This window comes from Athene cunicularia, assembly GCF_003259725.1.
Source record: "Athene cunicularia isolate RWA chromosome 20 unlocalized genomic scaffold, athCun1 chr20_part2, whole genome shotgun sequence".
Classification (NCBI taxonomy): Eukaryota; Metazoa; Chordata; class Aves; order Strigiformes; family Strigidae; genus Athene; species Athene cunicularia.
Window position 1 is genome coordinate 917,887 of NW_020799126.1, and position 10,515 is coordinate 928,401.

The following is a 10,515-nucleotide window of genomic DNA, read 5'->3' on the forward strand; positions in this document are numbered from 1 at the left end:
CTGCCCCCCCCCATTTTTGGGGCTCAAAACAAAACAGGGGCGAGGAAAGAGACAATCCACGTCTTCCAACAAATCCCTCCTCGTCGGTGCTTCCCTCCCGCGCTGCCCCCAGCGCCACAACACACACATACGATGTCATCCTCCTTGTTGTAGTTGGCAATGTCCTTCCGGAGGGTCCGGATGATGATCATGCTGAGGATACCTGGAGACAAGCACAAACATGGTTTAGCTCAGAGGCTGCTGCCCCGGTGCTCCGCGGCCACACGGCTCCCACCAGCGCCCAGCTCTGGCTCGGAGCGGGGGCCTCGTGTCATCAGCCACCTCCCCAGCCCCCAGCAAAGACAGAAACAAACCCCCAGGCAGTGGGGGAGGCAGATTTCCAGGAGGAACGGGGCACTCTGGCTTTCCTGTGGTTGTTTTTCTTTAGATATGGACATTCAGGACGTGCACTAACCACATGCTACCCCCCCCAGATACCCCACTCAGAGAGCAGCAGGTGACTGGTGACCCACGAGGGTTTCATGGGCCGGTGTTTGTTTCCTGCCCCTTCTGATCGGGTTCAGACGTGGCCTCACCCTCCTCGAGCCGCCTCCAGCCGAGGCACAAAGGAAGTTCCCCGCAGATGAATGGCAAAGCCCTTCCCCACCCCACACATCTCACTCACCCGAAAGGAAAAAGACGACCACAACCGAGTTAATGATCGAAAACCAATGAATCTGCACATCACTCATGGTCAGGTAGGTGTCCCAGCGCGAAGCCCATTTAATGTCACTTTCCTGAAAGAACAGGAAAGTTCTTTTCACACCAGCACATCCCCAGCGGCTTCCACACCACCGCTGTGACAGAGAGGTGGAGCACCAGGCGCCAGCCAGGGGGGCAGCGCTGCCCACCAGCCCCCCGCCGCTCCCTCACCTCCCAGTGCACAGAATAGGTGAAGAGCAGCTGGTTCTCTTTTGAAGGATCGATCTCCTGCGGGGCAGAGCCCGTGGCTTCAGGCAGGGTGCACATACTCTTCTCGTCAGCCTTCAAATCTGTAAGGGAAAACATGGCACAGGCTCGGTCAGCCCTTCCCTGGCACCCCCTCTCCCACCGACCACCCCGGCCTGCACCTACTCCCAGCACCCCAGGGGAAGCACTCCTTCCTTTCTGACCCAGCTCTGCAGTCTGCAAAACTATTATTCTGATCAGAAGCGGAGCACCATTAACAAGCTTTAAGCAAAGACACGCATAGGGTTTTCCTTATCCGGAAGGGTAAAAGCCAGAGGCTCTGAAGCCGAGGTCCTAAGCCGTGCGTGAATCCTCTGTCCCCCATGATACGCTGAGAAACCAGAGCCCTCCCGCAGAGCCTGCTGCCGCCAGGGGAGCGCTGCGCGGGATGACACACGCGCCGAGCAGCGGCCCTTCGAGACACCTGTTTCACACTGGGCTCACTGAGGTAGAAGTGTTTTCCCCCTACCCATAACTTTCAAAATCCAGTCCCCCCAGACCAGTTTCAAACTCCCTGTGGGTCCCTGGACGAGCCAGCAGTGTCCCAGCGGGGAAGATCTGAGCCCCAGGTGCCACTCATACTTGATGCTAGATGACACAGTACCAAAAAAATCCAACTCCCAAACCTCAAACTCAGATCTTTTTATACGAATTCATTTCCCACGGATCACATTTCAAAGATCTCTCTCTGCTGTTGGTAATTCTTTAATAACAGAGGGGTTTATTGTTCTTATAATTTGGACCCTCTCTCATTTCTGTGTCCCGAGACTGTACCAGAAGCAACAACTGCCCCCCTGATCTGTCAGTGGCATTCGACTCTTGGCCCTCCAAGAGGTTCTTCTCCTTTGCTCCCCTCCCGAAGAGTCTCTCACCTTCTAGTTTAATACTCTGGGGAATCACTTCAAAGCGCACAACCCTGTAGGTGGGCTCCTGGTTCTCTTCCACATCCTCTCTGTGGTAGTAAAGGATGAAGGAGAGGTGGTTGTGCAGGTAGAACTAAAACAGATCGACATTAAATAAAACGTTAGCACCCCAGGGGAGGAACAGGCAAAGTTCAGAAGCAACAACTGCAGAAAGCAGCTTTCGGTGCAGAGAACTGAAGGCTCCAACTGTTCCCAGACACGTCGTGCTACAGAGCAAGACCAGGCTAACACTGTCCAGGGCTGCGAGAACAAGAGGAGAGCACAGAGATGTTGAAAAGGCAACAACACCTCAACCACTCCAGGCATGAGGGATAATGTTTCCGTCTATTTCTGGCCTTGAAAATCATCGTTATATCTCACATCTCAACTGTGACGTCAGCGGAATCACCAGACTGAGGTTGGAAAGATCTCAGCAGCCGCAACCCCGAGCTTCCCACCTGCTTTTCCTACCAGGCAGACGTGTGTGACCCCGACTCCGGGGGTCCCACAGCGCCCTACGCTCACGCCTTTGCTCTTACATCACCTACTACAGAACAAGGTGCCACGAGGCCGAGCTGGCGCCGCGGGTTCCCTCGCCCCCCAGAGCTCTGGCTGCAGCAAGCAGAACACCCGAGCCTGCCAAGGCAAAGGGCCCGTCCTGGGGCACGCAGCCACGGGCCGTGTCTGCAGGAATACACAAAGCTTCCATTGGCAAACTTAAAGCAGCTTTGCCTCCAATAAACACTTGACTTTTTTTTTTTTCCCCCCAAATGCGAGATGCTCCAAGAGCATCAGAGGTCAGCCAGCCCTTGGGGCACGCTGCCTTTGCCCTGAGGGGACACCGCTGCCTGAGTTTGACTCGCTGGACGCAGCCAGAACCCCTGACGATCGCACCAGCAGCTCAGCACCCACCCCCTTCTTCCAGCAAGAGCCCTCTCTCCTATTTCCACTCTTTAAAAAAACCTTCTGGTTGCACTCCCAATTCTGATATTCCCTGGTAGACTCCTAACTCCCCCTGCCAGACACCCCGATCTCTGGGCACCCCTCAGACAGCACCCAGATTCTCTACCTTGTTACCGTCCATAAACCCAAGCCTGTATCCATGCTCGAACTGCACGTCCTTCTCCTTCTTCTTCTCCTCTTCCTCACGATTGGAATAAAACTCCAGCCGTGTTGCCACAGGGAGGTTATCAGCAATGCTGAAAATACAGATTTCACATCAAATTTGCCCACAACACCGAATCCCCGCTGACGCGAACCCACGCTCCAGCTGACTCACAGGTGGACATAGTAATCTTCCCGGATGCGCTCGGCGATCAGCTTGCTCTGCTCCACTGTCAGAGTGACCGGCTTGTTGGGCAAGTTGCATAGAACTTCACATTTCTTCTCCATGTTCATGGAAACCTGGAAAGGTGTATTTACAATTCGGTCCCCCCGAAGAACCTCACCTAGAAAACAGGAAAAGAAGGGCGGGGTTGAAGGCTGCCGGGCTTCTCGGCACCAATCCCGGGTTGGCAGCACACTGGGCAGCTGGCAGCGCCACAGCCAGGCTCCTCTGGGACCACAGACGCCAGGACGAGACTGAAGAGCAGTTCAGCTCTTTCGCTGGAAGTATCGAGGGCTACTTAGGCAGCAGTGTACATGCCCTCCTTCGGGTAAGGGGCTTCCTCCTTCCAGTATCTGGGCATCCTGGTTTGCAAACAGCATATAAATTGGAGGAAGCAAGCGCTGACAACCACTTTATTAGAGACGACATTTGCAATTGCTTTTAACTCCTGTAAACGTCCCCTCAGGCAGCTCCCGAGCAGCACGCCCCCGCCGCTGGGGAACGCTGCTCAGCGGATACGTACCGAGATTCTCAGCCTTGTACGTTATCTTGGTGGGCTGGCAGAAGGGCAGCGAGTAGTACTCGTATGGTAGCTGGGTTCGTGAGCTGGTCAGCTTCACAGCCTGGAGGAACAAGGGAAGGATTATCCCCAGGAAAGAACTCAGACAGTTTCCCGTCCTCTCAACATCAGCCAGGAGCTGAAGCTTACTTCAGGGGCACCTGCCATAAAGCTCACTTTTGGAGACTGTTGAATTAACAAAACAAAACCAAAAAAACAAACAACAACAACAAAAAAAGAGACAGATGTTCCTGGAAGAGCTCCAGCTCCTCTACACTACCATTTAGTAGCAATTCATTCACAAACTGAGAAACACTTGAAGAAAGCAGCACAGTGGATTGGTTTCACAATTTATGACTCAGTGGAGCCCTAAAAAACAACAAAGAGCTCAAAAGAGATTCAAGAATCACATTTCAGACAAGACTGCAGTTACTTCCTCAAAACCAAATTCACGTCACACTGGACCTAGAGCTCTAGTGATACGCAGAGTTCAGCAATTTTCATCTCTGTGAGGAAAGCCAGAGCCCTCCGATCGGGACCACGAGGGATGGCGACAGAACCCAAACGCTTGTGGAGCTCCCACGGCTCACAGGCACGAGGGAAGCGCAGCGACGTACCGCGACAGCCAAGGCCACAGCTGCTCCGAAAGCCACAAGTGTTTTGTAATCAGCCAGGGTCATTTATTGGAAGAGCACTGGCAAACACGCTGACCTGCCTTATCACTTGAGGGAGCAGTGGGCTCTCGAAAGCCCTCTGAGAACAGTTCCATACCCCCTTCTTCTGGGAAGCTTCCTGTAGCCACAGGCAAGTCTCATTTGCTTAAAAATAGCCTGTGTCTGGCAGCCTGTGGCCAAGGAGAGAACTGTGCTGTGCTTCATGTGGGAGCAGCCAGCCTCAGCGTCCCCATGGGTGCTGGATTTTGCTGAGACAGAGGCCACAGCTTTAGAAAAATAAATGAAATGGGCCATAAACTGCTGATGTCTGGAAACAAAGTCCAGCTTCCCCCTGTAGGGGTGAAGCAGATCCATCACTCACTACCAGCAATGCTGCACAGGAACAGCTCTCAGCAAGCCTGGGTTGTAAGATCTGCAATGCTCAAGGACAAATGCCTGCACCAAACTGACTCCAAGGGGTTTATCATGGATTTCACTTGACTTGAAGACACAACGTGAGAAAACTGGTGAGAAAACGGGAAAGGTGCGATTCAAACCACTTCTTTATTCTGCCACTCACCTACCACCGAAAGGCCCACTGTGAGAGTCAGCATAACGCTGGAGAAAAATCTCTGATTAAATTCACTTCGAAGCTACAGTGAGAGAGAGAGCCCTTTGCCCAAACAGACCAACACCTCGAGGACGTTGGTGCAACCCCTGAAGGGACTTGGTCGAAGATTTAAGAAGCAAGAAAGAGAATCATGTTGGGAACTGCAGGGTATGATGATGACAGTGACCACTTGAGGGCTGCTTATCCCCAACACCCTACAGGAATATTGTGAAAAAAAATATCTGCCCCCAAAATTTTAGTAACAGGAACCCCACATTTGACTTTCTAGTCCCACTTTGCTGCTGTGATACCAAGAAGGGAAAAAACAAACCACACAAAAAAAAACCCAAGCAGACCAACAGCTCCATCCAAGCCCATCCTACCTTTATTTCTACAGGATCATTGTGGTGGAAGTTGATCGGAGCCACACCAGGTACATAGAAAGAGTCTGTACCGTGCAGCAACAACAGCAAGACCAGCATATATCTTAGCCTTTCCTGCAAAAAGGAGAAGAAACATTGAAAGACAACAGAAACACGGGAGCAGCATTAGCGAGGGGCCACACGACTGAAAGTGTTCACCCCAGACGTTAGAAAGGCCGCACAGTCAGGCAACTCAACACAAATTAAATTCCCAAAAGCCATTTTTGACTTCGTTTTGTGACTCTCATCAAGTCGCTTTACACTCTCTGAGTCTCCGTCTCTTCACCCGCAAGGAAGAAAACATTGGCTTTGCCCAACCAGAAAAAAAATTGTGCTTCTGATCCGTAACGTGCTTCGTCCAGCAGGCTGTCACCTGACTTCTCTACTCCCAGGCATCCAACACCCCAGTGCTAAAAGCGCCATGGATACCAGAGAAGAGGGATGCTCAGGGGCCGGCGACACCAAACCAGGCGCTCGCCTCACCCGAAGGGGTGGCGCATCCCTGCTCCCGCCTATTCAGTCTTCCCTCTTCGCCCCTCCGGGCCACCGCACAGCTCAGTAACACGGCAAAAAAATCGATGCCCTTTTTTCAGGGAGTGGGGAGACGGCTCAGGCTGGAAGGTCAGTCAATTCCGCGGGGGCTCCAACACGAACCAGACCCCGTACAGCAGCAGCAAACCCCTGAACGGGCTCTGTTCCTTCCCCGGGTAAGCCAGCCCAGCACGAGCAGGAAGGCGTGGGAAAACCAAGCTTTAGAGAGAATTAAAACACCAGCAGCTTGGCTGGATTAGAGCATCAATTCCAGAATAATCTCATTGTGTTACGAGCTTCAGCCCGCTCTCCTAAACTCCCTGCGTGTGCAGCACCACTGGAAAACCACACACGCAAAAAAAGCAGAGTCTGGTCTGGGACAACTCCTGAGCTGATGCTGCAGCCGTAACAACCCCAACTGCTGCCTTCCCCCGCGAGTCCTCGCACGGCAGGCAGAGCCGGGCTCCGTCACCTCCCGACGGTCCCGCTACGTGCGGGGGCAGGAGCCAAATACCGAAGGGGAAGGCGGAGGAAAGAGCCCCACAAGTGAGCTGGGCTGGGACTGGAAGGAGCCACCCCCAGCCTGGGGCCTGCTCTGGCTCAGCAGGGCCTGGGGCTCAGCACCGCCCTCCCAGCGACCACCAGATCAGGGCGGGGGGAAGATAATCTGTGTTTATTGCCCCCACAAGCCCTTCCTCTTCCTCACCTTCCTTTTGCCTTATTCTGAGGCCACTAAGGTACGTTTGGCCCAGGCACCAGCAAGGATCAATAGAGCATCCAGTACTGCTGGCACTGAGCAGGATGGAAAAAAGTCATGAATATTGGGGCGGGGGGGTTTAAAATCTAAAATGTATTTAAGATGCAAACTCTAGGCAGCTACATAAAACACGTTAATACTAAATACTAAATTATCAGATATATCTGTTTCGCTTACGAGGGAGATCTCGAGATCCATTCTAAGCACAGCTCAATGCAGTTAGAGGGGCAGAAAGCCTCCTCTGGAAAGCACCCTCCTAAAAATCACTTGGACTTCAACACTGCTCTACCCCGAAACAATACGGGGCTTGTCTCCCGGGCTAAATGCTGCCTTCTCTGATCTCTGTGACTCCGCGACCGAGGAGGAAAAGGTCTCCCAGGCAGGTGAAGCACTGAAGGAAACACTCTTGCCCTCCATCGCGCTCTCCAGCAGCCGGCGACCTGCAGCAGTTACCTGGCTGCGATCCTCACCGAGGTGCCAGACACGCACAGACACACAACGTTACTTAACAGAAACCCAGACCGCGCCAGGGCCACCCTCGCCCTGAAGAGCGTGCAAGATGACAAGGTAAGGACAGAACTTTGGAAGGCGCTCAGGAGACACACAGGCATGTAGGAGATGAAATTCTTGGTGACACCTTTGACAGAAATCAGGCTCTCTGCATATAGATGACGATGACTCAGGCAGCACCAGGCAACAGAAAAGACAAGAGGGGGACTGTGGAAAGTCTTGCCAGGAAAAAAACATTTGGTAGCAAGAAATGGGAACGCTGCTACGCAACAGGTCGGGGGAGCTTTGGCAGCCAAATCTGAAGGAAATGCCCAGCGCAGGTTCCCGCGGCTCACGTGCGGGCTGAAGCCTGGGGCCTCTCTCATCAGGATCTTTGCTCCCGTACTGACAGACGCGCCTCACCTTGTCCCAACGAAGGCCCCTGCACGACTCACGGGCCTGGCCAGGCCATCGGCTCCTTCGGGACATGCCCACAAGCTACGTTACCTCCAGCACAGGGTCAAACCACGGCTGCCGGGGCTCTGCTTTAGTGCAGTCACCAACCCCCGGACGGCCGGCAGGCAGGAGCGCCCGCCTTTGGGGCCTTTACCAAGTGTTTACATTTCAAATCGCAGACAGGCAGAAATCTCCCAGATGACAGTCTTGCATCTGAGGTGCCAGAAAAATCGTACAACGAAGCAACAAGTAGCACAACAAATAGGCACAACTCCAGATCAAGAAAAACCCAGCTGCACGCAGACAAGAGTAATTTGGATTGACTAAGTTTTATTATTTTACTACAAGCGGACACACTTACAAGAGACCCTTTCTTAGGGGAATACGACCTAAATGAGAGAAGTAACTGCAGAAGCACAATCAACCCCTGTCCCCCAAATCACAGCGCCGGGTGAGAAGCATCGCTCACACGGGAGGGCTCTATCACAGGCGAAGAGCCTGCTGAAGGAAAGCAAACCTCGCTCTCTCAAAAAAGACAAAATCCGTTTCAAAACGTCACTATATTCCTTCCGCACACAGGACCCTGCCAGAAGTCGCACTCAGATCTCCCTCTCGCACCGGCAAAAAGCAGCCTGGGGAAATCATGGCATGAGGCAGAGCATCACACCGGGAACCGCGGGCAGGGCGCTGAACCACCCCCCGAGCAGCGGCACCCACCGCTCTCCCCACCAGCACACCCGTCCCCGATGGGCAACGGCAACTACCCCGAGGTCTGCGGGAGCTCTCCTGAAAGGTTTTGAAAATCTATTCCTGTAATTAACTTTAGAATGAAGCACTCAGCTGTAAGAATAAATTAACACAAACTGTTCTAACGGTATTTCCTGTCCTGTGCGCAGCAGCGGGACACGCAGAAACCCTCCCCGAGGAGGTACTTCTGGATAATTATCACTAGACTTGGTGTTTATTATATCTGATTATATCTGATTGATGTCATTTAGAAAGGCTCCAACAATATTGCCGCTTTCTGCGAATTCACAACGGGTTTACAAAAACACGCTGCCAAAGCAGAGGAATTGTCCAGCTGAATCCCAGCCTGACCCCGCGTGAAGAGACCCCACTACGTGGATTTATGCCCCGACCACACACACACACGTGTGTCTCCCTGCAGCTTGCGGCCCCTGAAGCTGCCACTGACAGGGCCTGAACCCCGACATTTATTTATGGGAAGGGGGAAACCGGAGCCAACAAGCAGTTTTTCCCTGTGGCACTCTGCCAGCATGCTCTAAAGGAAACCCAGCAGGCCCATGGCTGGGCCGTTCGCATCCGGGCCATCCCTGCAAATGTTTTCTACAGACTGGGAGAAACCTTCGAGCAGCAGCAAGTTCAAGCGTTTTATCGGGGCTGGTACCACACGGGGGCTGGTTCAGGTCTTACAGTTTCGTAATCCACATAAAGAAAAGACCACAACACAGTATTTGCTCAAAGGGAGGCAGCGGAAGGAGGAAGAGGCAGCGATGGGTATCGGATGAATGAGATGATGGACATTGTCCCGTTTCTTTTCTGCAGAGAAGAGCAAGAGGGACAAACAGCCATAACCGAGAGCTTTTAACTTTCAATGACAGTTTCGAAGGAAAACAAGGAAAACACAACCTATGCAGAGCCATTTGTCCAGCTGGATCACAAAGCTCCAATACCCTGTTCCACTTCCCAAAACTCTTTAATATGGTGACAGAAAGGGAAGACAGACACAACCCACTACTTTGTGGCAGGAAAAAATATAATCCACGGGTAACAGAGCAAGCTGAAGCTCGCTGCCACACGTAACACTTATTGTACCCTCGGGCACAGTAACAGGACGTGCACAGTGCTAAGGGTACCTGCTCTGCACCCCCTCCGAGGTGCCAGCCTGGCACTCGCCCCCCTTTTTCAGGGGTTGCCTCCTTAGATATTCTTCTCAACTGTTTGGACAAGCTCATCTTTATTGCATCTCTGCCCAGCTCACCCCTGCACTCAGAGGAGTCGCTGAAAGCCTTTCGAAGGGAGACAAGTGCTGCATTCACGTTGATTTCAGAGAGCTCCTTTGACATCGGGAGAGCTGCTAGCAGTCTCCTCTGCCCTTCAGAAAAGAGAAGGCTACAAGGAAATTCCCAGTAGGACCATCTTCAGCTCGCAAAGCCAGCTCGGACACTCCCTCCTCCCTGCCCGGGGGAAGGCCAGCAGAGTATGAAGATGCTTAAAGTAAAATAAATTAAATCCTCTGCTCTTCCAATCGCCCTTCCAGTCTGTAACAATCTTTACGCCACATGAGTCACCTCACATCCCCTACCCTGGCCAACGGCGACCTTTGATTCAGCACACATCATTTATTCATGCACCTATTCTTGCAACGCGTTATCAAGGAAATACCCTTCTTCGAAAGCAAGGAGGAAAATCCATTTTTCCACTACCAGACCTCAGGCAGCTCGTTTCCTCTGCCGTGAGGCGGCACCGACGCTCGCCTGCCTTCGCAAAGCCCCACCAGAAACGTCCTCCGCCGTCCGAGGCTGCAGGGAACAAACTCGCTGACAGCGCCGAGAGGCCGAGCCGCGGGGAGGGGCAGCGGCAGGGAACGAAAACCGCACGCGAGGCAGCAGCCCCTTCCCCGGGTGTGAGCGCCCGGGTCAGGCCAGCGCTCCCCCCCGAGGGAACGTCACGGGGAGGAACGGCCGCCCGGTGCGCCCTACAACCGGGAGCGCCCCAAGTCTCCGCTCAGGCCGCGGCCGTGCCCCCCCGGCAGAGCCCCCCGTCCCTCCCGCCCAGACAACGCCGTGAGTCCTGGAAAC

At 53.4% G+C, this 10,515-nt stretch overlaps 1 protein-coding gene and 1 long non-coding RNA gene across 2 annotated transcripts in view; both read right to left on the reverse strand.

Annotated features, from left to right (window-relative positions):
- Window positions 1-5,558, reverse strand: part of TM9SF4 (transmembrane 9 superfamily member 4) — a 9,783-nt gene extending 4,225 nt beyond the window's left edge. The window contains exons 1-8 of the mRNA XM_026862369.1: window positions 5,422-5,558; window positions 3,740-3,839; window positions 3,169-3,337; window positions 2,959-3,088; window positions 1,860-1,983; window positions 913-1,031; window positions 665-776; window positions 132-202 (exon numbers count right to left, since the gene is read on the reverse strand). Of these exons, the coding sequence (XP_026718170.1) occupies window positions 132-202; window positions 665-776; window positions 913-1,031; window positions 1,860-1,983; window positions 2,959-3,088; window positions 3,169-3,337; window positions 3,740-3,839; window positions 5,422-5,520 (924 nt within the window). The 5' untranslated portion in view covers window positions 5,521-5,558. The remainder of the gene's footprint in view (window positions 1-131; window positions 203-664; window positions 777-912; window positions 1,032-1,859; window positions 1,984-2,958; window positions 3,089-3,168; window positions 3,338-3,739; window positions 3,840-5,421) is intronic.
- The window catches only part of LOC113487689, a 16,134-nt gene extending 5,742 nt beyond the window's left edge, over window positions 1-10,392 (reverse strand). The window contains exons 1-2 of the long non-coding RNA XR_003399827.1: window positions 10,382-10,392; window positions 6,232-6,237 (exon numbers count right to left, since the gene is read on the reverse strand). This is a non-coding gene — a long non-coding RNA (uncharacterized LOC113487689). The remainder of the gene's footprint in view (window positions 1-6,231; window positions 6,238-10,381) is intronic.
- Window positions 10,393-10,515: the final 123 nt, after the last annotated feature.